Source organism: Beta vulgaris, chromosome 6, assembly GCF_026745355.1.
Source record: "Beta vulgaris subsp. vulgaris cultivar EL10 chromosome 6, EL10.2, whole genome shotgun sequence".
Classification (NCBI taxonomy): domain Eukaryota; kingdom Viridiplantae; phylum Streptophyta; class Magnoliopsida; order Caryophyllales; family Amaranthaceae; genus Beta; species Beta vulgaris.
In genome coordinates, this window is record NC_079207.1 from 67371295 (window position 1) to 67397742 (window position 26448).

Here is a 26448-nt window from a genome sequence, read left to right on the forward strand (position 1 = left end):
AAAAAGTCTGACTCCGAGCGGCGGAGGGTCGGAGTCGGATCTCATAAAATAATCTGACTTTGAGTCAATCAATCATTTTTTCTTGTTTATGTTAATGTATTATTTATGTATGACTTGACTTTGACTTTCAGTCAATTGTATTGTATAGGATTTTTCCATTGAAGAAATGATTGTTAAAAATAATAGTAATATTTAAATTATTTATATTATATAAGATTGTCATATGATTATTAGAATAAAATGTATTTTTGAAGACTATTCTGTTATAAAAAATGCGCAAAAAATAAGTCGGATTAGGTTCGGAGTCAGATGTTCGAATTTTAAGTCGAATGTTCAGATTTTAAGTCAGGTCGGATTCAGAGTCCAGTATTCGAATTTTAGCTCGAATTCGGATTTTCAGAGTCGGACTTGGATTTAAAATCCGACTTGTTGTAGGGTCGCAGTCGGATTATGCATAATCCGATCCAAGTCCGACCCGTTGCCATCCCTCGCTATGAACGATAGGTAACACGTTTGAAATCTCCCTCCCCTTATTTGAACTGCTTTCGTGGCTCATATGGATAAAAAAAAATAGATATCTTTATCTTATTAAGAAAAATATAATAGTAACATTATCAAAAGTGACAAGCCAAAACAATAATCGCTTTTATTAATTCCAGCTCTTCGCTGATGCATCAAATGAAACAAATATATATGGCAAGAACGTCTGCTAATCCAAACCTGAAAAATAATTAACTGTGACTAAAACATTTATGTGGTAATTTGAGCATGAACATACCTTAATTGCCTCTCTCTCTCTAATAATATCAGCCTAATTTGACAAGAAACTTTACAAGATTATGCACCCCCACAAAAGCGTGGTACCGTGTTACAAATAATTTGGAAGAGAAGAAATTTTGCAATTATGAAACAAACCCCCCCAACAAAAAAACAAAAACTCAAGATTACTAATAAGTACCCAGAAAATCCTATAAATGAATATCTCACATTATTGTGCAGTTGCACTTGGATTCCAACTTAGGCGGTTTCGTGCTATCGCCATTGTAAGGAAGCCCAACATTCCGAACCACCGGTTCGTTAGACTTCTCATCATTTTCAGTGAGAGGAGATTTTAGTTCCGGCTCTGCTTCACGCCTCTTCTTGGCTTTCTGAGTTTTTGGTGTTCTAGTAGCTCCACGAGGATCCCTTCGGTCTGAGCTACGTCTTTCCGGGATGGTAACCATCGGTCTAGAACCTTCTAATGGCTCTAGGTTTTCTTTTTCTTTCTCAATGGCAATACTAGCAGCCTTATAAGCGAGATCGTGAACAATGGAACTACAAAAGAGAATTGTATCTGTTGCTTCTTCTAGTGTTAAACTTCTTGTCCGCCTCCCTCCTTGTTCCTCCATTGTTACTGTAGATTCCCCTGTAAGAAGCAGCAGATCATCAGAATGACTAGTCATTTATGCAGTATCCTCTAGTGAAGCATTCATGTCACGCTTATAGAGCGCGAATAAGTGAAACTGTAAGTCTTTAACTACCAGTTATTTTTTATTAGTTCAATAAACAGGTTGCTCTGCTCAAAAAAAGGTTTCATCATTTGAGTGTGGCACTGAATCTAAAGACGAGTGCTGAACTGTGGGCCGTGCTTGGGCTGCCTTATGGGAAAGTATGGCACGAGACACAAACTTTAGCACGAAAAAGCAAAGGCAAAATTATGTTTTCTCATACAAGGCACGCAGGCACAAAACCTCCGGCATGAGCACAGCCCAATACCATATTTAACCGCATTGGTAAAGTGCACAATTCAGAATTGAGAAACAAGTATCAGAAGAAAGCTCTATATGGCTAAAGACAAACAATTATAGTTACCTCCAATCCTATCAGCATGATCTGATTTCTTGACATCATCATGATGAGTTGTCGATGAAAGATTTTCCAACTCTTCCCTGGAGACCGTATCAATTTGTGACTTTGGGGAGCTAGGATGAGAATCATTAATTTCTATTTCGGACATTGTAGATATAGAACTTTTCACAGGATCTTCTGTAGCTTCCCCTTGATCCACCCTGTTGCCTGGCACTGTATTTTCCTCTACCAAAGAGGATTCTATGAATGTCATCTCTTCTATATTTCGGATATTTTCTATGCTCTTTGGCATGTCTTCTTGATATTCATGCACAACATGTCCAGCTATGCCTACAGATGCTTGAGATTTGTCCTCAAACTCGGCTGTTACCATATGGTCAGCCATGAAAGAAGTATCTATTTCTCTAGAAGTCATACAAATGCCATTGTTGTCCTCTCCTGATATCGATGCCATAGAAGCAGATGGAACTCGATCATGCAACTCCATAATTTCTATAGCTAGTACTTGATCAGAAGGTGATCCAGGTCTCTCCCCTGCAGCTATATGCCTCACGTTGCTGACAGAGCCTTCACAACTTCCATCATGTGAGCTTGTGGAAAGTCCAAAACTTTGATAAACTGGCAAGGATGTCCCTGATAATGAAGATCCTGTGCTCTGATGTTTTGAGCTTGCATCAGATCTCTTGCCACTCCACTGTCTATGTGCAACCATCTCTCCATGTCTAGCCGAGGTCAAATCAATGGAAGATGTAGCAGAGAAACTACCATGACCAATAGAGCTCCTCATCGAACTGGTCAAGTCTCTAGCATAAGATAGATCATCATACGATATAGCGCTGCTGTTGATGGTCCTACCATGAACTAGAGGCCCTTTTAAACTACTGGACCTATTTAGTAGAAGAACTGATATCCCAGCACCTTCAGCCACATTGAGATTCCTGTTGGTCTTATCACAACAATTTTGCATCTCCTGCAAGCTGTCAGCTGTATGAGATGGATTATTAACAGTTGTATATACTTTGGTTATTTCCTGTTCAGGGAGCATCTGCATACTTTCCTCTCCCACTGACATTGAAAGAGAATCTTCCAGACAATTTCCCCTCAGCCGACTGACCATATCCTCGGCTTCAAGTGTATTCTCTTCATGAGGAGCTGTCTGCGAAATTTCCCTTGAATCAGCATTACCCAGAGCCAGTGTAGAATGTGTTACAAGGGATTCCTCGGAGACATTCATTGAAGGGGCTGAAGCATTCTGTGTGATCTCCGATCTGACCAACAAGGAAGGTTTACTTAACATTTCTTCTTTCTGACTGCATTCAGGACATATGTTATCTTCATTCTCTGTAAGCTCGTCATGATGATACGAGCTGCCACATCTACAGCAGAGCAATACATTATCATGGCAATCAATTTTTACAAAATCATCTTGTACATCCGCTCGAACAGCTTCCATAACACGAACATGGAGATTGGATTCTTTGGAATCACCCGCATTAGATGCCAATGCACAGCCATTACTAGGTTCGGATAATAAATCATGCTCTTCACGCCCAGTGTCTTTATTTGCAACATCCACCTTTTCAAAGGGAAATACTTCATCTTGATTATCAGAGAAGGGTGCCCTAGTATATTCACTTGTCCCATCATCTTCAGTATCATGTGCCCCACCGATTGCTAGGTCAGAACTAGCATTACTGCTGGTGGTGACAGAAGAGTTCCTCGATATCATAGAGCGATGGGCAGAACTGACTTTTCCAGCGTAGAAGGTAGAGCTGGGGACGCTAGATAAAAGCGGCCTGAACATATTTTGAGGACTTTTTCGATCCTGCAAAAATTAAGCGAACTATTAGCAGATGTCCTAGATAACTATAACAGATACTCTTGAATTGTTCGTGATTTGATACTAGTAAGATGTCTAGATAAGTTATCTGAATTATATCAAATTCAGCAGACTTCAACAAAGATTCATGGCTTTGTTCGCATAATGTTTCGAGGAAACTAGATAAACACCTTGTAGCAATCTTAAATAACTGTCAAGCCAATATAAAGTTGATTTTTCATGAAGATGCAAATTGCAAACAAACAATAAGATAACGGCAAAAGGGAGGACGGGAGTGCTAACTTCGCTTGGATGCAGAAGCACATGAAGCACCCCTATGAGCAACACTAAGAGTTCACAAGACATATATGATCAGTGGGGGTCAAAACAAGACACACATATTTCTTCCTGTCTCTCTCTCTCCATCTATCTATCTATCTAGCTATCTCCTTTAATTCCCCTTTAAGCCATTGATTCTACCCTCCTCCCATCAATCCCTTCTCTTTCTCATATTCAATCTACTTTTCTTGTCATTGACCATCATTAATCAGTAGTCAATAAACTTTGTTTTGACATCCAGAATAGGGTCACATTAGATTCAAGGTTGAGTGACTAATAGAACCTTTGACAGTCTTTAGATGAAACAATAGATTACAAGTCAAGTATTCCAGCTTGCTGAATAAATTATCGAATCACATTGTTCATCTCTATAATGATTATCATCATCATAAAAGGTTTTTGATGACGTTTGCATGTTAGTTGACACTACCTTAAAAGTACCATTACTTTATTTTTTTTTTTAAAAAAAAAGTTATAAGTATAATACCATTTGCCGCATTGCAGAATCAAATGATCTCTTTGGAACAGAACTTGAAGAGATTGTCTTGGAAGGTTTCTTAGAGTAAGCCACTGGTCCTGGTCTGCCACTAGGAAAACCACCAACACCCTTTCTTGACATTGGGCGCTCAGATAAACTCAAAGGAGTGGACTGAAAAGAGTCTGCATCATCATCACCTGATGACACTATAGACCCCTTACTCTGTGAGCTCAGCCTGTCTCGTTCTTGACTATGGGATGAACTGATGCTTCTAGAAGCAGTGGGAGACATTGATTGCCTGCCTCTGCTAGCTCTAGATGCTGGCGAAGATCCCCTAACATAAGATGCTGGTCGATCAGCCAAAGAAGTTCGAAGATTAGGAGGTGCCTCCAAGGAGAAACCTGGAATGCTAGACTGCCATGCCCTTACTTTAGGTGATGCAGAATTGCCACGACTTGTATTTACAGGGGACGTACCCCTCATCCCTGATGCAGCCACAGACCCAGGAGATCCAACAGTTGTCCTCCGAGATGTTGGTGTTAAAGATCTTGGAGGAGGTGTTGAAGGCTTGACCGGTGGAGGTGACGGTCTCCTTGATGGAGTACTAGGCCGTAAAGGAACAGGACTTGAATGAGGAGCTGAAGAAGGTCTTCCCCGAAATGTACCACTGCCAGACCGAGGAGATGGGGTCGAACGCTGCGGACTAGGACTGCCTCTACTGCTTCTCTGACTTCTCTCCATCTGAAAACATAGTGAATACCTCATGATGAGTATGAAGTTCTAATTGACTAGCTATCTAGCTGCTTTACAAATAGCAAACAACATGAACAGGCCATTAAATTGTTGACTCACAGTAGATGATCTTGAAATGGAAATGGGCCGAGTTCGAGCTCTACCACTATGTACAAGGTTGACTGGCGCCGGCTCATCATCCAATGATGGGAAAAGAGGTGTGTCTGGAGGAGTCAATAACCTTCCAATTCAGGACACAAAAATTAATGCAATTAGAACATGTTATCAAGATCTAACAAGTGTAGCAATATAGAAGAACAAGAATTTAAGAGGTAAACAATCTGCTCTGGGGTAAGGAAACTCAGATGAAACAATCTTATTAAACAACCCACACTCAAAGGACACAAGCAAGGAGACGAGAAATGATGAACTTAAATAGGCAACATTAGTGATATTCTCTTACTGCAATGGCAAAGTCTGTTCTCTGACTACATGATCAAATATATGTCATACTCAAAGAAATAACTAACCATTCATAATCATTCTTGTCCCCATCGGCATTGAGCAGGTCACTGCTCTCTCCTCGAGTAGGTATATTGATTCCGAGCTTTACATCTGGGAAAGACTTCACTCTTGAAGCTAAATTTGCAACACACAGACAATGAAATGAATCAAATATAAGCATTAAACAGATATGAACAGAACTTTCAACTCAAATCACCAAATCAATAGAGTAAAACAAGGTAAAGGTCTTAGAAATTACACAATATATCTTCAAAATCATCTGATGACTGTAGAAGAAAACTCTCACTTTCTTTGCTCTGCAATTCATTGAATAGAGCAAGATCATCATCTCTTTCTTTAAAAGACATCCCACCCTCAAGACTCCGACCCCTCTTATGAATTTCGCCACGAGGGTCCCCAACAGGAGAACGTCTTAATGATGGTGATGGAGGCATCCCAAATGCCTTTAATCACCCTTAGCTGTATGTCACACAATCCAATCCATATAACCTTGAAGCCACCAATATCCAAGCAAACAAACCTCAAAATTCTCCCCACACAGCAACAAATCGCCTCGTATAACAACGTGCCCGGGTGCACAGTCTTCAGGACAAAGCAGTCTAGCTTGAATGATGATACAACTCCCTAATTTAGGGTCAGACCAGTTATTCAATATGCCAATTTAGAAAGTCTTCCTTCAATTCCAATTAATAAAGAACATAATCAGAATAAGCTTCGCATTCGAATCCAGTAAAGCAAGATCACTGTTCAATTCAATGTGGCTACACTAGAAATCAAGCCACACTCATAATGCTCAAATGTGCCAAACAACTGAACCCTTTTCACTACACAACTCAAATTGCATTACCCAGAAATACCCATTTCATAAAATCTCAATTAACAACCACCCAAAACATAAAAAATACACAAATTCAAGATCTTTCCTCAACACAAACCCTAGTTCATCATACACTCAACATCATTCACTTAACAAAATCACAAAATATCACTCAAAATTAAGCTAAATTTCTACTTCATTATCATCAACTACCCCAACAAAACTCAATTAACATAAAAAAAGAACACACCTTTTTTTCCAAAATTTTCTTTTGGGTGTCAAACTTACCAAAAATCAATGAACTTGCAAAATTTCCCAAGTCAATAACTTTTCAACTTTACCACCCACTGAAGAAGATCCCCTCAATTTCTGAAACTTGCAAACTTTTTAACATCAAATACACTTGGATCTGCTTCAACCCAGAAACTACAAATTACAACAACAGATCAAATAAAGCTTGAAACCCACAATTTCTCTTTCTTCAACCTTAGAACAATAAATTTGGGAGGAGAGAGAAAAAATGGTGACAAAAATATCAAACCCAATTCTTATTTTTTTCTGTTGTTTTCCTCTTTAGCACGCCTTCATTCTCTTTCAGGTTTTGTTCTCTGCACTACTTCTGTAAATTTTTTTGCTTTTTTTTTTTTTTTTTTTTTTGCTTTTTTTTTTTTGTGGGGGGTTTATCGTTTGTTGTTGTGTGATTATTACAGTTTTGTGCGACTGTGAATCCAGTTCAGCTGTGCCTTTCTTTCCTTTTCTTTATTTCCATCTTTTTCTCTCTCTATCACATTCTTCTTCCTTTTTTTTTTTTTTTTTTTTTGTTGTTTCTCTTCTTTTGTGTGTAAAATAGGGTGCTTTTTTTTTCATTTACACAATTTATTAGAATTTGGTAGTATGTGATGTTATATAGTAATATAGACGGTAGATAGAGACAGTAGAAAGACAAATTAAAGGTGGTCATTCAATTTTTAGAAACCCTATTGAGTATATGTTTGTAGAAACCCTATGAATATCTCTTTCATTTCAAATCATGTGTACATTTTGTCAATTTTTTTGTCATATTAATTGTCACCTTATAATTCTAGTGGTATATTATGTTATCGGTCTATATGATGATGAAATATTACTGAATATTTCGGAAAGCGATAACTTAAAGATCAATAAGATCGATCATGTATTACATGTGTGACAATATCTTTTTACGTAGCTTTCAAATGTTTGACCAAGTCAAAACTCTATAAATCATGTGAAGATAATACTTTGGAAAAGTAGAGTTTTGAGATATGTTTTATTTTACGTGATATGGCTTTTAATGGTTGAAGTAGTATTTTGAAAAGATATATCGGGATAACTTTGCAAATAAAGCTAACTTTAGGAGTAACTTTTAAGATAGAATATAGTTTATTTTGTCGTGTTTTTATCAGTCAAATGGTTACTTTTTCCGATACATTTTTTAGTAAGTAGGTTTTGACAACTAATAATTATTATAATAACTAACAACTACTTCTTATTATGACTAATTAGAACCGAAATCTATATCAGCTAATAGTTACCATAACAACTATTTTGAATAGAACGATTATTTTTGGAGATAAAACTAACTTTAGGAGTAACTTTTAAGATAGAATATAGTTTATTATGTCGTATTTCTATTAATCAAACGGTTACTTTTGCCGATACATTTTTAGTATAAAAGTAATTAGGTTTTGACCGCTAATAATTAGTACAATAACTAACAACTACCCTTTATAATAATTAATAACTACTAAAATGTATATCGGCTAATAGTTACCGTAACAACTATTTTAAACAGAGAGAGTGAGAGGCCCATAGTTTACTCATATCTTCCACCTATTTAACTTGTTGAGATTCCAACACAAAAGGATAAACGAAGGTTTAAGCATCAATGAAACGTAATATGAAAGAATAAAACAGCCACTTGTAATAGTTTGCAAACCCTAAAAAAAGATAATATTCCCCTAAAAAAGACTTTCAGTTTGCACTGTACTTAAGGGACCACTTCTCTAGAGTTAAGAACATTAATATTAAATTACTCAAAGTTGATCTGATAGTGACACATGGAAGTTGTTGTAACTATGGCATAAAATTGATGGATAATGCATGATAATTCAATAATAAACCAATAGTTAAGCAAACACTACATATTTTGCTTCGCTGACCATATATTTAGTGATAATACTAAACAAAAGTGGAGTATTATTAGTCAAATAATGCAGTGATTAAATAAAAAAACCACATCATTAAGAACATATCTTATTTGATGTTTTCACCTAACCAACTTATTATTCGTGAGTATATATATATATACCAAGTTGCATTTTTTTTCCCACTGGGACCCGAGTAAGCAGAAGGACCTTACTGAATCGAGACGGCCCGCTTTTGGGCAGAATTTTTCGATCCGCAGACCCGGCCCGACATGCTCGTATTTTTTTGGCTTTGGGCAAGCCAAAAACGACTTTTTAGTCTATTTTTTAGCCCGCAGAAGCCCGCTAATTTAGGCTCGAAATAGCGGGCTTTGGACACATAAATTCGGCCCGAATTTAGGCCGACTCGACCTGGCCCGACCAATGGGCAAAATTTTTTGGCTGCGGCTCGGCCCATGATCACCTCTACTAATGAACCAGCACCTCGTTTAGGTCAACGTTTGATAGTAGGGGGATATAAAGAAATCCATATTCCCAAAAATAAATAGGTAGTGGGATTCGAACTTGTGACCTTCAAATCTGAGTTCCCACCACCTCCGCCAAGCAAGCTTGGTTTATATACCAAGTTGCATGGGTATGTGGTATAGACGTATAGTAAAGCTACAGCCTATATGTCTTGGATGATGTATGCATCATTTTGTTGGTTATCGTCCATAAACTTTTCCAACTTAGCAGCAAAATTATCTTAATCATTGTGTTTTGGCATATTACACTAATCAAGCTAAAATTATTTGCAAATACTTCCTCTTTGAGATCAATTTCGTACAATAAGTCATTGCTATCTAGTAGGTGCCTCTTGTTGTATTGTTGTTAATGATTTTAAATCATTTTGTCTGTTATTAGACTTTAACAGTCCTTTTAAATTTAATCATATATTTTGGTAAAATGATGTAATTAAAGATACTTTTGTTTTGATCATAATGATTCATGGAGGGTACATAGTTATAATTTTAAATTGGTTGGTTCATTTTCATTTGTTGCATATAACTCATCTTTGATTTTGGATTGAAGAATATTATTTATGACCTGGAAATTTCAGTAGCAGGTTGATCAATAGATTTAGATGACTAAAATTCTATCATTTGAGCTAGGTTACAGATTTGTATCTAATTTACCGTAAGATGGATGTTCACATCTATTAGTAAGCTATTAGCAAAAAAAATCATATGAAAGCTAAATTTACTTGTTGTTGTACTCACTATTAGAAAAGGTTTAAAACTTGAAAGTTAATGTAAAGCTACAACACATTCCAATTATAGAGCAAAATCGTCTATAAAGTAAGAGAATTTTTATTCAAGCAATGAAAAAATTCGTCATTTCCATCTTAGTTTTTTTTTGTTGAAAATTTCCATCTTAGTTGCTAAACTTTGACTTTTGTGATTGAAGCTAAAGAACATTTATCATTAATGCTATAATTATTAGGTAAGAATGCTAATAACAATTTAGCAAAATGATTTATATAGGTGAAAAAACAAAAATTTCACCTTTTTTATATTATTATCAACAAAAATAATAATACAAACACTCATTTGAGAAATCTCCAACTCATTCTCATAATTAGTAAGAATTATCACTAGTTATTACAAGATCATGCTCTTTCTCATCTCATCCACATCTACTCTTGATGAAAAACCACATTTTCAACCCTATATTGAACAAATTCACTTGGTCTTGATAAATTACATAACTCACTCATCCTTAACTTGCATATTTGTACATGAAAATATATGCCATTACGATTACTATCTTCTACAATATATTATCCCCCAATACGAGATTATGTAACTAATGAAGATTTTAACCCATGAAGAAGTCATTAATAGAAATGTCAATGATACATGATGGGTGCGGTGGATAGTTCTTCCATATTTGTACCTAGTTTAAAAAATTCATCCTAATTCCTGCCCTACCATCCATGGTGAGAGAAATATTCAAATCCATCTTTGCTCCCAACGAGTACATTATACTTCCTCTGTTTCTTTTTACTTGCAACAGTTTGACTTTCACGCTTGCCAATGCATAATTTCAACCATCAATAAGTTTAATTACCGATAAATAAAAATTATGAAAATTATATATTTAGAAAATATACATTCAGACGAATCTAACAAAATCCCACATGAATATGTTTTTCCTTAACTATAAATCACCGAACATAAACTAAGTAGAGTTGGTGAATAGTGCAAAAGTCAAACCGTTGCAAGTAAAAAGAAACGGAGGAAGTATAAGTCATCTCCCCTCTACCACCCGCTTGCATTACCTACCTCTACTTCCTACCGACCCCACTGCATATCAATTTTAGTAGGAATTTCATCCAAATGGACAAAAAAATATATGGAACTTTTATAAAATTAATAGATTTTAATTTGGTCAATCTATACAAATATATTAAAAGGCGTGTGAAAACAAGACACTGTGTCAGTGTGGCGCTCTTCCTAGGGAGTTTTAGTTCATGTAATCCATGTACAATAAAAAAATTAAGAAATTACATAGTATAGGGTTCGATCTTGAATTCTTGAGACCTCAAGCACATATACTAAAGTTTTAACCACTAAGCTAAGTTGTATTTAGTGTTATTGTCATAAAGTATTATATTAATAAATGAAGTTTTTTTCTTACCTGGGGTATAGCCCGGGCCTAATAACTAGTTTTCATTTAATAGGTGGATATGATCATATGAGATAAAGGGGAAGTAGAATGATTAGGGATTCGAAGGGGATAATTTACACCACACCCCCAGTCTCCATCATTTATAGCAAGTATAATTTTCATCTCCTTCTCAACCCGCCCAGAGCTTAGATAGTATAACGCTAATTAGGACTGTGAAAAACTAACTCAATCCGTTTATCGAACTGGAACATGACCTGGAATAAGCGTGTTTGGGTTGAGATTTTTGACCCATTTAAGTAAATGGGTTGACACGATTCAACCATTTAATTAAATGGGTTAGGTTAACGTTGACATTTTCAACCTGAAATTAACTTGCTTTGACCTGTTTAACACATTAAAATATAAATTTCCTAAAAAATTGTGTTAAAGTTGGTGAAAATTTTGAAAATACTAATTGTAAAACACAAATACTAAAAATAAAATCTAATCATGCATACTTTTATGTCAAGTTATTGTTGAAAACTAATAAATTTTAACAAAAATTTAATAGTAATAAATATGTAAATGGGTCAAACGTGTTAGGAAAATTTATCAAAAAAAAACCTTTAAAAGTTTAATTTTCTGAGAAAAAACCTTTTAAAATATTTTTTGCGAAAAAAAAAACCACAAACTTAAATTTTCTTGCAAGATGTAACATCTTCCCATTTTTCGATGTGCTTTTTGAGATGCATAGGGGCGGTGTTGCAGTTAATGTAAATAGAGGGTTAAAGAAAGATAGAAGGGTCAACATCGAAATTGAGAAAAAATACATCAAAAAATGGGAATAGGTTTATTTTTGCAAGAAAAATTAAGTTTGTGGTTTCTTTTTACAAAGAATGCTTTATAAGGTTTTTTTCCGCCAAAATGAACCTTTAAAAGGTTTTTTTGGGCAAATTTTCCAACGTGTTATATGGACAACCCCTAGGTCGGGTCAATGTTGAGTTTTTCTACCCGTTTAATAAACGGGTTCAGTTTGGGTTGGGACATGTTCAATCTGTTTATTATTAATCCGAACCCGATAACGATCCAACATAATGTGTTAATAAGTTCTAACGCTAATATATAGAGCATAGTGCACACATGTACATGAATAACGAACGAAATAAAGATACGTACGTGAATAACAAGCGAAATGAACATATATATATATATATATATATATATATATATAATTGGTATATGTTCATTAGAATTGATCTATTTAGACATACTTCCTCCGTTTCTTAATAAGTGTAACATAGAGAAAGTGGGGGAATACCAAGGAATGTAGAGAGAGAAAGTTGGGACCACAATAAAGTAGAGTAATTCCAAGTGATGAAACAAAAAAGTTGTGGTCCCCTCTTGCTTTTTGGTGGCATATTTGTAATAATATTGAACTTTTTTTTTACCATTTTGAGCTTGGTTGCACTTATTGTGACTTCCAAATAAGGAAAATGTTGCACTTATTAAGAAACGGAGGTAGTATAATCTAATATTTCTGTGTTCATTGTGAGTATATTTTTTTTACGTATGTGTGTATGTAATACTTCAAGTTGCCAATCACGGTATCACCTATGGAGAAATGATAAACCTCTAACTGCTAGATGTTTATAAACATCTAGCAGGGACACGCTGGTCTTTTCACAAATGAAGGTAAAGGCACGCTGGTCTAGCAATTAGATGTAGGGGTGTAAGTTATTTGGTTAAAAACCGAAAACCAAACCAAACCGAATTAGTAATTTGGTTTGGTTTTTTTTGAAATTTGGTTTGGTTTGGATTCAAAAAAATTATTTTTTCGGTTTGGATTGGTTTTGGTTTTGGAAAACCGAAAAAACCGAAAAAACCGAATTATTGTCACTTAACATACGAATTTTGTCTATTATTTTTTTGTGTTTCTTTTTTTTAATATTAATTACGAAAATACAAAAATATTGTCACTTGAAATACAAATTATCAAAAAATTTGGTTTAAATTCGGTTTGGTTTTTATCTTGGTTTGATTTAATTTCATTTCGGTTTGGTTTGGATTTTGGAATATGAAAAAAAATTGGTTTGTTTTGGTTCGGATTTTGAAAGATAAAAAAAATCCGGCTTGGTTTGGTTTTTGATTTCATATTTTGGTTTGGTTTGGTTTGGATTGAGTCGAATTTCGGTTTGGATTTGGTTTGAAAATTTCAAAATCGAATTTATTTTGGTTTGGTTTGGTTTTGACCTTAAACCAAACCAAAAACCGAACTTACACCCCTAATTAGATGTTTATCATTTCTCATCACCTATGTAGTTACTAGTTAGTATGGTCTATGGAATGATGGCCAATTGTTAAAAGCCCACTCTCGTCGGAAGGGTTTTATGGGGGTTTAACTTTATCGTCATTCGACCATTTCTATCAATTCCCCGGAAAAATCACCATCTTCTCTCAAATTCCCAAAACTCTCAATTTCTGATGCTGTCAGCTATAAGATCGCGCGCAAATTCTCTCTATTCTTCCTCTCTCCGGCAGCCATGGCTATGGAACCTCAATCACAGTAGCTTCTTCACCACTCTAACTCTCGATAAACATGGAAAAACTGAGATTTTAAAGCTTGAAGAAATCGAGAAAGTTCTCACCGAAGTTAGGGCAGATGATGTCAAGATTATTCCGGTTGCCGATCTCTGTGATTTGACCGATTACATGGTTTTTGCCACCGGAAGATCTTCCTGGCATGTTCGCAATATTGCTCAAGCCCTAGTTTATAAGGTAATCGATCTATTTCTTGATTCTTCCTTTTTTTTTTTGTTTGAGAAAGTTAGGTTTTCTGTTTCGGATGTATTTGGTGATGAATTGATTTGTGGATTTTTGCAATTTGAAATTGTAATTCTTACTGTGAACAATGTTTTATGCTGTTGATCGATATTGTTATGAACTTATACATTATACTCGCGGCTGTGTGTAAATTGTAATTTGATATGTTGATTTTACGTATTGGAATATTATGTTCATAAGGAGTTTAGTTCAGTTAGTTCAGTATGTATTCCTATGTGCAACGTTGTTAGCAATTCTAGTTCAGTATGGTTTCCTAATATTAGGTTGTATATATATATATATGTACTCTACCGTTTAATGAGATCCGTTGATGAGTTTTCCGATATTCTTAACCTTAACATTACATGTGAGAGCAGATGATGAGGAGTGTAAATTTGGAGATATGTGAATTTAAACTTTAATCAACGTAACTTTTGATATTGGATTTGGAGAAATACATGCTTAGCAAATGATTTGGAGATGAAATTGTCTTGCTAGTCATATGGCATTGTTGTCACATGAGGTGACATGAAGGGGTAGATTTATCGTTTTTGAGCTCAATGTAACAGACAGAGATGCAAAGCTGATACAGAGGTGGTGCTTTGCAAAATTAGAGGTTATAGAAAAGGTTATGTTGTGAAAGAAGTGCATAAGGCGATAGTTCTTTTGAAGGGGCTATGGGAATTTAATAGTATTCACCTCTAAACTAGCAATTAGCAAATATGTGATCAAGGTTTTCGTCGCATAGCAAGTTGGCAACAAGTAGTGTAAGTTACTATCCTAGAGAAAATTTTAAATTTCAATGGAGATAGATGTTGGATGCAGAACAATTTTACGACATGCCACCTCATAGGTCACTACATTTGGAGCTTTATGTTGTAATAGTCGGACAACAATCTACATTTTCATGCCTATCATTTTATTAAAGGGAAAAAAATGAAAATGAGATGCAAGCAAAATTGTGGATTGAGATTGTCTCCCGAAATGGAGATTGTCTCATCAAAATGCATGAGAGTCTCAAGTTTTAGTTTTTCTCCAATCCTGATCATGGACTCTATAGGAGGCAAAGCCCTCTAGAACCTTGGAGGTGACCTTGTATAGTTTCATGTATGCTGTAGAACATCTATATTATGAATTTGGAATATCTATCTGCATCTCTCGATTGCGTGGGTGGCAAATTAGGTATAATATAAACGGTAGTGAATTGGTCATGTGCAAAAATCCCTTTTTCCTGTTTCTTGTTACTATTTCAAATTTAAGTGACTTAAAATTGTAAGTAATTGTAGTGCATCGTCATTATATTCATTTTTCTTCCCCAGAACTTTTAAGTTAAGAGTTTCACCATTGCTGCTGTTGGTGTTATCCATCTGCTTTTGTTTTATCAGATTCCTAACTTGTATGAAGCTTTATATTGGAGATATATCTATGTGGGTATATTTGATGTATGTTGGCATACCTTTTACTGTATGTTGGCTGACATTCTTCACTTCAAATAACTGTTACAGGCTAAACAGAAGCAGAAGGAAGCAAAGAGGATGTTGTTGCCAAGTGTAGAAGGGAAAGAAAGTGGCAATTGGATCGTTGTCGATTCTGGTTTGTTTTCTTGCTCTGCAGAGTCACTTTTGCATTTTGAGTGAACAATTTTTGCATTATTTTGTATTATCTTCCACTTTTCTTAGGGCAGGATTGTTAAAATGCGAGTACTTTTACTATCTTTTAATATCTCATCGTCACTTCGTGCTGTTACGGTCTGATTTACACTAGATTTGTGCTCTAGTAGTTTAATTGGGTGTTTGGTTCTCTAAATCAGCTGCGAAGACAGCTGAAGAAGCCTAGCACATTGTGGCAGTTGTTAGTTTGACATCAAAATGTTCATTTTATCTAACAAAACCCTTTTTTTGGGTATTGCTTTTACCGTTTCAGGTTCAGTGATTGTTCATGCTTTAGATGAGAAAGCCAGAGCTTATTACGATTTAGAAAGTCGTTGGTCAGGGAAGAAGCCACCTGCTGACTTAAGCCAGGTATATGCTCTTTCTTTGTAAATAACCCTTGGCATCTTGTTTCAGTTATTTTTAGTTGGTTGAGCAGATGGAAACATGCAGTATGCTTCTGTTTTTCTTTCTTTTCTTGGTGGTGAGCTAGCGGTCTATTTCTAGTTTCATTGAAACTAAATTTGCATTGTGACATGTCAAAATAGATATGTAAGAGAAGTTGGGGGTAAGGAATCTAGCCATTAAGGGTTGGAAGAATTAATATAGTTTTTCCATACGAGTGAGAGATTGAACATCCAAATGCCAATCTTTAACCTTAAAAGTATGCAACTCTATTCTCTTACCCACTTGGTTTGGCACTAAGTTTAGGAGTGAGTATGCTGTGAGCTACTAAGTAGATTATGGGATTAAAAAGTACGATTGAATGATTTAGGGAAGAGAATTTCATCGGGCCACCAAGTAGAAACAAAAGTATATTATTATACGGAAATTTGTATAGTATCTTGAGACAACCCAAAATGGAAAATGGGTAGAAGTATTGAAGATGGAGGGAAATGGTGAGTACCTTCCTATGCCTGGTATTCGCTGAAAGTGTCGGTATGTACCTCACTAGTCACTAGGCACTGCTGTTGAAAATGTATCTAGCAAATGCATCATAAATGAATGTATCAACCTTTAAGAAGACAAGAACATATTTTTGATAAGTTTCTCAAGTGATTGTGTGGGCTTCCTTCAATGTTTGGTAATTTATTGCAATATGCTGTATGGCCTGATTCAGAAAATAACATGACAATGTAAACTTTTCTGGTTATAAATGACAATGTATTGACAACATGTATCAATGTGTTCAGGACTTGCATAATGTTACGATGAAGGTTCGGCCCAAGAACAATTCTAAGAAGCGAGTGCAAACCAAGCGTCATTAGGTCTGGTCTAGTGCTTTCTTGTAAATAACTGTAGCCGTTGGTCGTTGTTGTTAACAAATCGGACGTTGGACTCTGATTATTGTTGTACGAGTAATTCTTGTGGCCTGTGGGTATGTTTTGCTCCTTTGTATTGTGCAACAAGGATCCTTTGTCTTTGTAGCAATTTTGTATCTCATTTTTATGTTTCAATCATCAAAACTCTTGATTTAGACATTACTGGCGTTCACTATTAGCTAATTTTGTTCAGAAGTTCAATATAGCACTATCTTTGATTCTGACTTCTTTGGGTCAAATTCTTTATTATTACTTCTATTTTACAAAGTCAGAGTCAGAAGAAACACACAAAGTGTTAGCAACCAAAAGATTACAACCTTTCACCTAAAAAAAAAACTACAATCTTCACTGAAAATATGACCGTAATGTTAATTTATTTTCAATGTAATAGGAGTACTCTGAATTTACAATCATGTATGATGGATTATAAACTAGTTATAAGATTCATGATTATTTTACAGTAAATTCAAAGCGTCCATGGTGCTCTTGCGAGTGCTAGAACTAGTTGTTTTCTCTCACATATTTTGCACGTTTTATATTTTTGCATATTTTACATTTTGTTATGACAATAGTACATGACGCATATGCAATGAAATGTGTTTGGGAGCATCTAAGAATTTGCATAGTTACAATTACCTTCTTTAGTGATTTTAGTGTTTTACCTTAACATGATACGTTTATTAACTTATGTCCATCTAAAATGAAACATGATAATCACAGTGATTCGTGAGTAGTGTATATCATAGTGATTCGTGAATAATACATATCACAGTGGCAATTTTATAATTTTTTTTTTTAGAAAAAATGAATAATTTACCACCCAAAACACCTCCCTATCATTTTTTTTGAAAAAATCTCTAAAATACCTATAATTTTTTCTAGAACACACAAAATATTGTTATGATATACGGTCTAATTTTAACATAAAATTAGATAAATTCAAGTCTTCATTCTTCTAACAAAGGTTATTTCATCTCGCTCTAATCCAACATTATCCCTAGACTTCTCACATTAACCTAGTCATCCTTAGTCTCTCCTCCCTTTGTTTTATTTGATTCTCGAACTACAATAGACAATTTCAAAAATAACCCGATAGTCTTACCGAATGGATTAAGCTAGTCACTTAATACCTTAAACTAGTCATTGAACCAATAATATGATTAATGAATAAATTCAACTAGTACATAAATAGATTAAACTAATTACTATATTAAAGAAAGATGATATATTCTCTTCTTAATATTAAACGTAGGCCGTTTCATTTAAATTGAAAATAGACGGTCTCTTACAAAACTAACCGTATAAATTTTCCCAGAGACACAAAATAGCATTTTAGTTGAAGTTAAAAGTTAGGACAAGTACAAAGGAAAAGCAGGTAAAACCAAAGGAAAGTCGATCACCAAAACCAGGAAAATTAACATTCGACATCGAATTCATCGTCACACTCACACATAAACAAACTGCCACACTTGTAGTTGTTCATCTCTTCGGAATTTCCAAAGCACCACCACCACACTTCTTCCATCATAGATCACACTACTACATTAACAATTTAACATACATACATACATAATTACATATTACATAACCAAATCTTATTTCTTTCAGACATTTTCTCGAACACCTTACGTGCAAACAAACACACCCAGAAGAGAGAGACACAGGAAAAGAAAAACAAGACATGGCCGCCATTTCTGGAGCTCTTTTCAAGCCACTTAGTTCTTCCGGTGACCAGAAAATCTCTGTTTTCAGACAATGTAATTACATTCCTCAAAAAATGGGATCTTTTCAGCCCCACAATTATGTGGGTTCTCAATGTAGATCACTCAGGTCTTTTACTTCCTCAGGTACTTCATTTTTTTCCTTAGTTTTTCTTTCAATCTAATTTCTTATTTTTGTTATGTTATTGTCTTTTTAAATTCAATTATACTTTTTTCATATATTTATGTTTTGGGTTTTGATTTATTTGTGATGTAATTTCTTAATTTGTGAGATTCTTGGTAGTACTGTGTTGGTGTGTTTTGTTTGTTGGGTTTTCTCTAAATATTTGTTAGTATTGTTAATAAGGATAAATACCTTAGAAGAAATTGCTCTAATGCTGTTATAGAGATTGATTGTCATAGAAGTATTTTTGATTAGTTGACATAAGTAAGTCAATAGGAGAGATTTTCTCTCTTTTTTTTGGGGGGGGGGGGGGGGGAGATGGTGTGGGGTTGTGATAGTAATGTATGATGTTGCAAGCAGGCATAATCATACATTAGAGTCGTAAATTATCGACTTGTTTGATAGGCATTAGTGACTGGAATATGGTGATAAATTTGTATATACTTACTCCGTTCTGAAATAAGTGAAACCGTTCTCTCTTTTATGTGAGCTTTCTGAGAGACGTGTTTCATTTATTTTAGAACTGAGGAAGTAAGTTCTATTCTAATGTTGATACGCTATCCCAACTATGATGGTAAGAGAATTTCATTTCCCAAACATGTGGTTTCTTTCATATGAAAATTATCCCTCTAGAATAGATTCTTATGAAGAAAAAGCTACTGCTAAGCCAATGAATCTAAAGCAAATGGATATTGTGCAGCATTACACCAAGTGTGTCGATGACTTTGTTTCTTAAATGTTACATTCCCAAGGTTCAGTTCTTGAGTCCTTTGTTTCCTTGTGGAGTTGTGGTAGATGTGCCTTCAGCTGGATCAATTTCTACTCTTTATTTTACGCTTGAATTTGGGTTGAGGTTGGGGACACCACTCATGATAAGTATAACTAGATAAAATAAAAGGATATTATACGCCTTCAAGGGAAGTAGATTAAGGTAGCCTTACAAGCAGGGAATGACATGTAGAGTAGTCACAAGAAGCACGTATGGCAACCATTTTATGTCTAATCATTGTACAAAATTAGAGAAGAGCACAAATTTTTATAAAGTTCTGAAGAGTTAGGACAAAGACACAACAAGGCATGCAAATGAACCTCCTCCTCTTTCCTTTCTGTAAAACATGGTGGAGATCCTATTTGGACACCTGTAAATATTACATGTACAAATATGTAGGTTAAATTATGTATAATTGATGTGATATGAAAGAATACCCCAAATGCTTTCCTTGCTTTGTCTTGTTTCCAATGTAAATATTCTTAGTTCAAATTTTCCCCCCTTCTCATTCACTGAAGTCATTTTAGCAGGGAGGGAAATTTCATTGTCCACCTTCTTGCTGAAATTTGTCCATTTGAGTCGGGTTAGCGGTTTTTGAAATTGGACTTACAATGAGTAGGGATTCTTAAGCTCAAGAAATTTGTTTTTAGTCTGATAATATACGATAAAGAAAAGAAAATCAACAATTCAATTAAAAAAAAAATCCCAAATTTTATATATCTTACGACGTGACAATGAGACAATCAAATTTAGATTCAATTCAGTTTCAATTTTATCATCAGTCCTCCTTTTACCCCTTCAAGAAACATTATGCAATTCGGTAAAGGGGAAAAGGTTTCAAGAGCCTATATGGTATAGTCATGCATATGTTATAAAGACTTCAATTTCACCTTCAGATACCGGTTTGTGGTGCTGGATATGCAGTCATTGATAGCCACCTATAGGCTCCAACTTAGTCGGAGACATGCAATCTTTTTTTTGAAAGTGCCCCATAAAGATACAGATACATATCCGATAATTTTTCTGAATCCATGTATTGTATTTTTCAAGAAGATGATACATCATTGAAGTTATGGATTGTAATACTACAGGGGTGAGAGCTCAAGTTGCCATTGTAGAACAACCAAGCATTGAAGTGGCACAAAATGTGGAAGCTTCTGTTGCTATTGTTACTGGAGCATCTAGAGGTATTGGCAAAGCAACAGCACTAGCTTTGGGGAAAGCTGGCTGCAAGGTACATGCATTCTGTTTTCTCGTGTGGCTAGCTGGTTTAAGGTTTCAAAGTAAGACACGGTATCATGTTTGCATTTTCCAAGTTCAATAAATGGCCTAGCTCTTTTACTAATGATAGATGTCTACTTATAGTCTTACTGTTTCAACAGTGGAAATGTTGTTAACGTGTTTCATGTAGAATATACTATTGATTGCTGTGTAGTGTACCATACCAATACTCCCCCCCCCCCCGCTGAATCATGCTATCTATATTCATCTGTGTCCTCTGAAACTATTAATTTTTCCTTTGTTTTTTTTAGATGAAATCATATAGTGATCCTTTCTGCTTCCAATAATAATTGAAATTCTCTGTGTTACAGGTCCTGATTAATTATGCAAGGTCATCAAAGGAAGCTGAAGAAGTCGCCAAGGAGGTAATGTTGATGTATACTTTTTCCCATCATGCTTTTTGGAAGAAGTAATGTTATGTCATTTTTGTAGTTAATCTTCAAAATTGTTTCTCAGCACTGTGCTAGATTTACTTTTTCCATTGCTTGCTAAGTTGTTTTTGAAAGAATGGACACAAATTAGAGATTTGTCGGTTACTACATTGTAGTCCAGACTGACAAGTACTACTGCATGACACATCAAAATGACAAGTAATGTTGCTTTGATATCCTAGTGACAAAATAATACATAACAAAGAAAATTGGCTGAATTGACACGTCAAGGATGGAGGAAATATTGTATAATTTTTTTTATTAACCTATCAATATGTGTTCTGTTTCTATGTCTCATATGCGATCATTAAATTGAAAGAAATAGTTTGTGGTCATCTCAATATTAGTACATGCAACTCAATGTTCGGTGGTCGGATAAACTACTAAATGGAAAAAAATGTGTTCAAAAGCTAAGGAGCTAGTGTATCGATTATTTCGACGATTGTTATCATTGTTTGATTTCACCTGAGTACTGCATTATTGATACCTCTGCAAGGCTCCTTACTCCTTAGTCCTTAGTCCTGGATGGCTTTCTTGTGAAATGTGTGATGGTTCTATGTCTATCGGTTGTCAAATGATATTGTCGTTATTGTTCCTTGTAATAATCTGTTTGCGAACTTATGATAATATTCTAAGCTATTTCTAGGTAGAGGCTTGTGGTGGGCAAGCTCTTACTTTTGGAGGTGACGTTTCACAAGAAGCAGACGTGGAGTCCATGATGAAAGCTGTGAGTATACTTTGCATTTGCTCTTTCTTTTGTTCTTTGGCCTTTTTTTCTTTTCGCTAATTTTTTTCACTTTTGATATCTGTTTTACCTACAGGCAATTGATGCTTGGGGAACTGTTGACATATTAGTGAACAATGCAGGTACGCTGATGTTTTATGCCAAAATTAGCTTGATAGATTGCACATTATCAGTTGCACACCTCTTAACTGATTTTGGGTGCTTATAGGAATTACCAGGGACGGACTGCTGATGAGAATGAAGAGAGCTCAATGGCAGGATGTCATTGATCTGAATCTTACTGGTGTATACCTCTGTACACAGGTAAACACAAAAAACCTCATGACCTTCCTGATGTTTGTTCTAATTATTTTTCAATCTTTTCTTATTATGTGTGTGTGTTTTTGCAGGCTGCAGCTAAAATTATGATGAAAAAGAAGAAGGTATCACTATGCACCTGTCTTTCCCCCCTCTTGTCCTAGCTAGGATCTTGCCTTACTCTGATCAAAAGTTTACTTCTTATTCTCCAGGGAAGAATAATCAACATAACCTCTGTAGTTGGCCTAATTGGAAATGCAGGACAGGCAAATTACAGTGCTGCGAAAGCTGGAGTAATTGGCCTCACTAAATCAGTTGCAAAGGAATATGGAAGCAGGGGAATCAATGTATATTTCTCTCAGTCATACTTGAAACTGTTGCTTTTGTTGGCAGTTGTTAAAACAAATCTTTTTTGAACTTCCTTTATTGCAGGTTAATGCCATTGCACCAGGGTTCATTGCATCTGACATGACTGCAAAGCTTGGGGAAGATATTGAGAAAAAGCTCTTGAATGCTATCCCTTTAGGTATGTAATAGATTTCTGTCATAGGCTTGCACTTGGATGCTCATAAACGATAGTCCAACTTTCCCCTCCTGTTTCCTGACATCACAAAGGTTATGTCTCATATTCTGACTTCGTTAACAAGATTTTCATATCTTAGCTTGATGGTCATAGAGGAAAACAATGTTAACCTAAAAGTCTTCTGGGATTTTGATTGCTGACCATGTTGGGTGACACTCTTTTGGGAAAATTAATCAACCGGGCAATGATAAAATAATCTCATGTCCAGAAGAATATAAAAGACCGATCTAGTAGGAAAATCTTGTGAAAGACACAAGGTCTGGAGACTAAAGACATAAAACCAGTCAACATCTGCCATTTGTAGCTTTAACCTCCATCCTAATTGATGCGTCAAACCTTGGAAATACAAGAAAAGATGTATTGGATGTTAACAGCTTTATTGTGTAAGACTTAAACACATGTCACTTCTCAGTGATAAATGCAGTGATTACTATTGGAAATTTCAAATTTGACAGTTCTAGTGGGACAATCAAAAGGGATATCTTTGCCAATTGTAGTCGGACAGAGGGATCACTTTTTTGAGGCTATTTATATATTGGTTGTAAATGAACTAAACGCTACCCCTCTAGGGATGGGCTTCAATTATTTCTGCTTGGTTTTTGGAAGGGATTAGAGATGACCAAGTAAATTAGGACCTTGGCTGTTAGCCCGAACTAGAGGAAGTCTAGGCTGTAATAATTTAGTATCCTAGAACGATCACTTTATTAGGGTTTTTCCATGGTGTATCCTTATTGTTGACCTAATTCTTTTTCTGATGATCAATTCGACTTCTAAATATAAAGATATACCTTTTGTTATAAATCAATATTTTACCTAACAAGTAACAAGTTGATAAGAACCTCTGATTAGCTTTTAGGAAAAGAACTTTGTGTTTGGGCATCTTCATTTTATCCTGTTATCAGATAGGTAATGGCCATCTTGATCGAAATTCTGGGAAGAACCTTTGGAAAGGAACCAGCTTTTGTCTATTCTTTTCCGTGGCAGTTCCTTGCTTAGTTTACCTTTGTGGTGGAGATAGTTCTACGTTTTGGGCATTCAATTAGAAGCCATCGCTGACAATGGGAATTGACAGAGCTTGCTAACATATTACAGTTTAGTTGATTCTATTTCTTGTACAGTTTGCTTGGCTAATTGCCTAATGTAACGGTGGATGCATACTCTTCCAAATTATTTCTATGAACGTCTAGAAGATACTCACGGTATACATCCTTTTCCGGTGTCCTCCTTGTCGGGAAGGTTAGGATCCCAAAGTGAGTCATACATCAAGTGTAGATAGTTGAATGGAAAACACTTAGTGCTAATAATGAGCCGATGGTTTTGACCTAGAAGGCATTGTTGTCTGATATGTATGTGCTTGCTTTGTTTTGCTTGTGCTGAGATAGCTGTCATCTGTTATTACCCAAATTCATGACTGAACATTTGATTTAATTTTTGTTAAGAAGCCCTGTCTCAGTGTGATTGTCATAACAGGTAGGTATGGCCAACCAGAAGAAGTTGCTGGGTTAATAGAGTTTTTGGCCCTTCATCCGGCAGCCAGTTATATAACTGGACAGGTTTGTGGATTTTCTACTCCTCTGTTCAAATCTAACATGTTTCCCGCATATAATCATGCCGCTCAAGTACTCCCTCTGTTCTCTTTTGTTCTTTCCACTTTATGTTTTGAACGTTCTTTCTTGTTCTATCCACCCTTTTTGGATGCTCTTTTTTGTTATACCTAATTTGTCAACTTATCTTCCCAGCTTATGCTTCTTACCTGACATGCATGATGCAAAACTCTTTATGTTTTTCTTACTCAATGAAAGTATGCAACACACTCGCTTCTAAATACCACCCTAGTCTTTGAAGTTATAGACTACAGCGAATAATTAGAACATAAAAGAACGAGTGCGCAGCTTGAACTGCAAAACTACATTATTGATTATACCCACAAAACACTGCTTTAAACCAGCTGCATTTTGTGCATATATTGAATTTAGCTGTTGATTGAATTCTCAAAGTTACCCTCCTTTGATTGTCTATCACAGGTGCTAACAATAGATGGAGGAATGGTTATGTGAAATACTTGTGATAATGTGATCCCAAATTGAGGCTGAAGGCGCCTCGAAATTCTCATTGAAACTGCCTATAAATGTTCTTGCCTAAGCCGAAGTAACTAACTGTTCTATAAGAACCACTGCAGTTTGGCCGAAAGGAGAAGCAATGCTACTAGAAGAACTATTGATGTAACATCAAACTGTCAATTGTTTATCTTCTTTTTTATTGCTTTTAGAAATTGATAATTTGGAATTATTATATTTTTCGACTCAATAGCTTTCCGCTGTAATGTACTCCTTTCGTTTCTTTTTAATCTACGCACTTTCCTTTTTGATCCATTTCTTTTTGAACTATGTTATATAAATCAGAGATTTAGAGAGGAAACACCATTGTGAATATTACGTAAAAGCTACGAGGAAAGACAAAGAGCTTGAGAATTTTGTTATTATTGTTGTGTTATGTATTACAAAAATGTATTTATTATTTATACTACAACTAATTCTAATAGAAGTATTAAGTAGTACTTGGTCTAGTAGTTTGGTTTGATCAAACCCTACTAGAAGCACTTTGGGGGTAGGGATTTCCTCTTACGATTCCCTTACTTCCAAAGGGCCTTGCCTGCAAACCCGGGCCGGATTGACCTGAGCGAAGTTCCGGTCCGATTTGGGCGTTTTTTCCTTACCTTAAAAAAATTATAGTAGAAGTATATAACAAATTAATGCCTGATTTAACTAACAAACTAAGTCAAGCCTGGGTTAACTATATCACAAACTTCAATAAACTACACATCGTTGCTTCTTAATTATACTCAGTCTTGTGTTTTTATACACATTTACAAATCAATTACTTTGCGTCAATTACCTCCCTTACATATAATCTATCCACTTAACTTTTTTATATTCCGTATTATGTGTTACTTTAAATACCCAACGTAGCTTTATTTCCCAATTTAAAGTATCAATCAAGTACCAGTAGTTAATCTTGAATACCAATGAAATAACAAATCTGTAGAAATGGAGGTTTGATAAATATCTAACCAGGCCCGTCTCGAACTATATAGAGGCACTGTGCGATCTCGTATTTGAAGAATTCAATAATGTAAGAGCTCATCCATATTTCACATAATCATATTATGAAGAAAAAAAGTAGTCCAAATAAGTAGATAAACTTTTTCTTTTTACTACTTGAATTTTCTCTATTTTGGGGCCCTCACAAATAAGGGGCCATGTTCCATGGAACATATTGAACATGCTAAAAGCCT

General features: G+C 35.3%; 3 protein-coding genes across 3 annotated transcripts; 2 read left to right on the top strand and 1 right to left on the bottom strand.

Annotated features, from left to right (window-relative positions):
• Nucleotides 1–621: 621 nt before the first annotated feature.
• LOC104897629 (hypothetical protein) lies at nt 622–7701 on the bottom strand. The gene is made up of 7 exons (XM_010684558.4): nt 6847–7701; nt 5980–6415; nt 5747–5855; nt 5337–5457; nt 4494–5225; nt 1852–3673; nt 622–1405 (listed from the first exon to the last, which is right to left on the bottom strand). The coding sequence occupies exons 2-7, from the start codon at nt 6173–6175 to the stop codon at nt 984–986; spliced, it is 3402 nt and encodes a 1133-aa protein (XP_010682860.2). The 5' UTR covers nt 6176–6415; nt 6847–7701; the 3' UTR covers nt 622–983.
• A 6013-nt stretch (nt 7702–13714) lies between these two features.
• Nucleotides 13715–17322, top strand: LOC104897630 (protein Iojap-related, mitochondrial). Its single transcript, XM_010684559.4, has 4 exons — nt 13715–14147; nt 15698–15785; nt 16116–16213; nt 17035–17322. The coding sequence occupies exons 1-4, from the start codon at nt 13854–13856 to the stop codon at nt 17107–17109; spliced, it is 555 nt and encodes a 184-aa protein (XP_010682861.2). The 5' UTR covers nt 13715–13853; the 3' UTR covers nt 17110–17322.
• Nucleotides 17323–18513: 1191 nt separating this feature from the next.
• Nucleotides 18514–25525, top strand: LOC104897631 (3-oxoacyl-[acyl-carrier-protein] reductase 4). Its single transcript, XM_010684560.3, has 11 exons — nt 18514–19010; nt 20908–21050; nt 21409–21462; nt 22175–22255; nt 22350–22395; nt 22482–22576; nt 22663–22695; nt 22783–22917; nt 23003–23096; nt 24624–24706; nt 25178–25525. Exons 1-11 carry the CDS (start codon nt 18845–18847, stop codon nt 25208–25210), a joined length of 963 nt encoding a protein of 320 aa, XP_010682862.2. The 5' UTR covers nt 18514–18844; the 3' UTR covers nt 25211–25525.
• Nucleotides 25526–26448: the final 923 nt, after the last annotated feature.

Bases quoted from the DNA above. Each gene is read 5' to 3' on its own strand.
- LOC104897630 (XM_010684559.4), top strand. From the start codon at position 13,854: ATGCTGTCAGCTATAAGATCGCGCGCAAATTCTCTCTATTCTTCCTCT. The intron at 14,148-15,697 runs GTAATCGATCTA...TAACTGTTACAG, and splicing joins CTCAAGCCCTAGTTTATAAG to GCTAAACAGAAGCAGAAGGA. The intron at 16,214-17,034 runs GTATATGCTCTT...CAATGTGTTCAG, and splicing joins CACCTGCTGACTTAAGCCAG to GACTTGCATAATGTTACGAT.
- LOC104897629 (XM_010684558.4), bottom strand. From the start codon at position 6,175: ATGCCTCCATCACCATCATTAAGACGTTCTCCTGTTGGGGACCCTCGT. The intron at 5,458-5,746 runs GTTAGTTATTTC...CTGAATTGGAAG, and splicing joins GACAAGAATGATTATGAATG to GTTATTGACTCCTCCAGACA. The intron at 5,226-5,336 runs GTGAGTCAACAA...CTATGTTTTCAG, and splicing joins CCATTTCAAGATCATCTACT to ATGGAGAGAAGTCAGAGAAG.
- LOC104897631 (XM_010684560.3), top strand. From the start codon at position 18,845: ATGGCCGCCATTTCTGGAGCTCTTTTCAAGCCACTTAGTTCTTCCGGT. The intron at 19,011-20,907 runs GTACTTCATTTT...GTAATACTACAG, and splicing joins CAGGTCTTTTACTTCCTCAG to GGGTGAGAGCTCAAGTTGCC. The intron at 22,577-22,662 runs GTAAACACAAAA...GTGTTTTTGCAG, and splicing joins GTGTATACCTCTGTACACAG to GCTGCAGCTAAAATTATGAT.